The 4,650-nt window shown below is 36.8% G+C and overlaps 1 protein-coding gene across 1 annotated transcript; it reads left to right on the top strand.

Annotated features, from left to right (window-relative positions):
- The first annotated feature begins 1,549 nt into the window (after positions 1–1,549).
- Positions 1,550–4,069, top strand: LOC121732411. Its single transcript, XM_042122281.1, has 3 exons — positions 1,550–1,604; positions 2,719–2,841; positions 3,585–4,069. The coding sequence occupies exons 1-3, from the start codon at positions 1,557–1,559 to the stop codon at positions 4,050–4,052; spliced, it is 639 nt and encodes a 212-aa protein (XP_041978215.1). The 5' UTR covers positions 1,550–1,556; the 3' UTR covers positions 4,053–4,069.
- The last annotated feature ends 581 nt before the right edge of the window (positions 4,070–4,650 follow it).

Here is a 4,650-nt window from a genome sequence, read left to right as displayed (position 1 = left end):
GCTTGAGGGCCTAGACAAGCGGCAAGCGATTATCGTAAACGCCAACGCCAAAAAATGTATGGGATTTGACATTAGTATTCGCTAGCGAAGCGATGACTTATGACAAATCGCTTACATTTTGTTGGCGTTTACGATAATCGCTTACCACTTGTCTACTAGGGTTGATATTATGATTCTGCATAATTTTTCAGCTCTCACGACACAGGTTATCTTAGTGTGAAAGCTACAGTTAATCATTTTAGTAATTTAAACAGCAAAAAAAGACACTGTAATGTATTTAGGAATTTTTGTATGGTTTTGCTGAAAAAAATTTTTTTTTTTTATTATTATTATTTTTTTCCTACATAAACTTATCTGAAACTAAATGACCTCCGTTGTGCTAAAAGTTTATAGCGCGGGTACCGTAGATTTTACCGCGATAAAAAGTATCCTTTCCCGGGACTCCTAGTATCTCAATACCCAGCATATCTCAATACCAAAAAGCAAAATCTGTGAAGTGGTTTGGAAGTGAAGAGGAAACAGACAGACAAACAAACATACACACTTTCCGAATTTATAATATATATTAGTATAGATGGATTTTATTATTCCTTCATTGAACGCAACTAATAAAAAGAATGAAGATAATAAACAGCAAAAATAAAACAATTTCCTTTATAGCTCTTGTTCCTAGGTATTACAGTCTAGTCTTGGCTGTAATCGGCTTAATGGTGATTGCTGGCCATCTCAGGTCTCAGTTCTCAGACAAACACTAACAGGGGACTGATATTTACAAGCACTACCGCATCATTTCCACGAAATGCTATTATATTCGACACACTTTTCCGCTCTCAAGGATATTGCTTTCAGTGAGTGGATTCTTGGAAATTAAATTTTTTTATTTTGATTTTAGTAATGGAGAAGGTATTGTAAAAGTTTTATAAGCGAGGGTGCAGGTTTTGGGGTCATCAAGAAACCTTTCATATTGTCCAGTTTCTGGTGAATTAAATTACAAAAAAGTGATAAAGTTATATTTAGTGACGTGAGAGAGCCATGCTTCGGCACGAATGGGCCGGCTCGACCGGAGTAATACCACGGGCTCACAGAAAACCGGCGTGAAACAGCGCTCGCGCTGTGTTTCGCTGAGTGAGTAAGTTTACCCTCTTAAAGGCCGGCAACGCACCTGCAGCTCTTCTGATGCTGTGAGTGTCCATGGGCGACGGAAGTTGCTTTCCATCAGGTGACCCGCTTGCTCGTTTGCCCCCTTATTTCATTAAAAAAAAAATCTAGATACATGTTGCAGAGTAGACAGAATTATAGAGTACCCCTCTTAATGGTGATTGCAGTCTCTAACTCAGGAATCGAACCCACGAACTCCGTAAACAGCCAATACATAAGACCGCAGAGACGTTACATATTCGAAAAAGTCACAACCTCGACTACCAATATATTAAATTCTACTTTTCAACATCTACACTATCGGGTACACAAAAGTTTTTGTTTCTTTTCGCGGTAGTGTGTGGAATCAACAAGCATTATTCTTGGCAGAAACAGTTGGTAATTAAAAACAGCTGGGAATGGACAGACGAAGTTTGACCGGTCTGTTTTTGTTCCTCGCCGTTGTTGTAAGTTTCATGTTTTTAATTCCTGCAGTATCTTTAAAGTTGTTGGGAGAGCGATAAACTTTTTTGTTTAACGAATGTTGGGATGTTGCAAGTGTTTTCAACTGTGAAAATGTCTTAATCCTGATGCTATAAATGCGGATGTGTCTGTCTGTCACGCTGTAAAAGCAAGTGTTTCAAATTTGAAAATATATTTAGTAGAGATGTGCCGATCATGACTTTGGTCGACCAGCCGACTAGCCGATTAGTCGGCTAAGCCGATCATGGTTTCGGAAGTTTCTGTAACACTTTTTTTTGTGGCCGGATAGTCTGTTTTACCGACTAGTCGGCACATCTCTAATATTTAGTCCATACTAATATTTTGTCTGTCTGTTCCTTCAAACCCTATCGCCGAACGGTTTTAACTAAATATGATGTGTATTGTGTATATCTTTTGGGTTCCAGGAAAGCATTTTATGGGATTAAGTAAATTCTGTAGTGCTAGCACGGCGAAAAGTAGAAATGCGAAAGTATTGACAAACTGTGGACATAAACTTAAGGTGCTAAAAATTCAAATAACATGCCGTTCCGATCTTTTTTCGTTCCGAAAAGTTCAATTCAAATGCCACTTTATGACAGAATATAGTCGTTATGTGTGCCGCGGTAAAGATCGGAACGTTCCGATCTTTACCGCGGCTAATCGCGACCGACAAAAAATCAATTAAAATGCCACTTTATGACAGACTATAGTATAATATATGTCATAAAGTAAGATGTTATTTGAATTTTTAGGACTATATTCTGTCATAAAGTGGCATTTGAATTGAACTTTTCGGAACGAAAAAAGATCGGAACGGCACCCTTAGTTTATCTCCACAGTTTGTGACTATAGTCTGTCATAATTCATAAAGTGGCATTTTATTTGAATTTTTCGGAACGAAAAAAGTTTGGAACGACACCTTAAGTTTATCTCCACCATATCTCCACAGTTTGTCTATACTTTCGCATTTCCACTGGTTACTGAATATATAGAATCTGAGAGTTTATTTTTGAACGCACCACGCCGTATCTCCATAATATCCCAAAGCGCCTATGATTTCTAGAAACTTTTTACTCATTTCTTTGACAATGCATACAGGGATCCTGGCAAGGGATGGAGGAGAGGAGCGAAAGGCGTCGGGACCCACAATACAACGCCAAGAGGCACATGCTGCCCCGAGATACCAGGAGACCAGCACTGGGTAGAGAGATGAGGAAGAAGGTATGTGCTTGGTCGAAGGTGCTACTGCTTAATAGATACGATAGCCTGTAGCTCTACCATGAGTTTAAAGCTATAGTATTTATCGATACTCGATACCGACTACGTAAATATTTAGTATGGCGATTTTAGTTCCGCAAGTAACCGCTAGAGGCTCTGTAAAATTTGCCATACTAAAAATTTACGGTAGTCGGTATCGAGTATCGAAAAATACTATAGCTTTAAACTCATGGTAGAGCTACTGGTCTTTTTTTATAGAAATCAATGATTAGTAAGAGAACTATTAAAACTTGGAAAGCCACAAAAAGGATGTATGATTTGTTTTTAATTATTATTACTAGTCTATTTCCATTAAGTTACCCCTCAAACCCCAAGCGGCAGCCAGCTGCCGCATAACAATTGAAAATCTCTTGTGTCTGCGATACCCACGATGGAGGTGTTAACTAGGCAAACCATGAGCATGTTTTAGACATTTTATCACAATGTTCTGTCCTATATATTGATAAGATGCCTCCAGAGACAAAAAATCTTCTTTCTTATGTTAAATCTCTGTCTGTTACCTCTGCACACCCAAACTGCTGAACCGATCATGATGTAATTTGGTATGGAGATACTTTGAGTCCCGGAAAAGGACATAGGTAGTATACTTTTTATCCCAGAAAAATATACGGTTCCCGCACGACAAGCGAATTTTGGCGCAACGGAGTTTCGGGCGTCATCTGGATTTAATATTAAATATTTTTCAGCCACCAGGCTATCTGACACCACTACAAGAGGAGGAGATTGCTGATGATGAAATAGTATCAGTATCAGTCGGTCCACTACCACAACCGATAACATTACCCGGTCATCGACCTCGGCTAAACATTGACAAGTTCAAACAGAAAATAGAAAACACCAAAGAAAACACGTCAAATGCAAAAGCAGTAAGATTCATAAAAGATGTAATTGTCGAAGTAGCTAAGGATCTACTGACGCATGAAGTGAGCGAAGAATTCATATTCGGACAATACATTGGTAAAGCGATGAAGAAAGTCAAAGAAGAATATAAAACGAAGATGCAACTGGAGATTCTAGACCTGATAAAACATTATCAACATAGGAATGATAGTAGAAAACCGGAGGAAATAACAACGGTGAAATCGAAAAGAAAATCCAATGATACTGATGAAGTTTGGACGGATTTTACGAATTTAGAGAACATAGTTGGTTGAATAAAAGACATTATTAATTTAATTCGTAAGAGGCAGAATTGTGAATTATAATGCTAATATAATAATATAAATTATTTGATTTCAGCTCTGTAATTTGTTTTAAGAAAATAAACAATCAATAGTGCTATTTAAATACGCTTGGATTATTTTAAATGTGAATAAAATAACTTTATATTTGCCAAAAACCGAAAATTATATTACGTTGTTAATTTGTGTTATATTGAACAGATTACTATATTATTATTTAATTGATAAGCACCTTGATTTCTCAAAATTTTCAACAACGCAAATTTATATTTCCGTTTCAACAATCTATTTATTATAGGTCCACTAATTTCGAACGTCTTCAATCAATTTTCTTCTTCAAGAAACATTTCATTTTGACCGTTAACTTTTCATTTCAAAAGAGTAAAATTTTCAGTTTCCATAATAATAATCAATCCAGCTGGCAAAAACGTCAAAGTTTCAAAATCTTCATCAAAGAACTTGGCAAGTTTTTCGTTTGAACCGGCCATTAGTTGATAACTTCCAAACAAACCTTTAAAAGATTGATTGGGATATATAAATAAGAAATAAGGGTTCCGCAGAATAAGCCGCA

This window comes from Aricia agestis, chromosome 12 (genome assembly GCF_905147365.1).
Source record: "Aricia agestis chromosome 12, ilAriAges1.1, whole genome shotgun sequence".
Taxonomy (NCBI): domain Eukaryota; kingdom Metazoa; phylum Arthropoda; class Insecta; order Lepidoptera; family Lycaenidae; genus Aricia; species Aricia agestis.
This window is presented reverse-complemented; position numbering and strand designations above follow the sequence as displayed.

What these genes read in the sequence shown, in the direction of transcription:
- LOC121732411 (XM_042122281.1), top strand. Translation starts at nt 1,557, where the DNA reads ATGGACAGACGAAGTTTGACCGGTCTGTTTTTGTTCCTCGCCGTTGTT. An exon ending in TTTTGTTCCTCGCCGTTGTT is followed by an intron (nt 1,605 to 2,718) that starts GTAAGTTTCATG and finishes CAATGCATACAG; the next exon opens with GGATCCTGGCAAGGGATGGA. An exon ending in GTAGAGAGATGAGGAAGAAG is followed by an intron (nt 2,842 to 3,584) that starts GTATGTGCTTGG and finishes AATATTTTTCAG; the next exon opens with CCACCAGGCTATCTGACACC.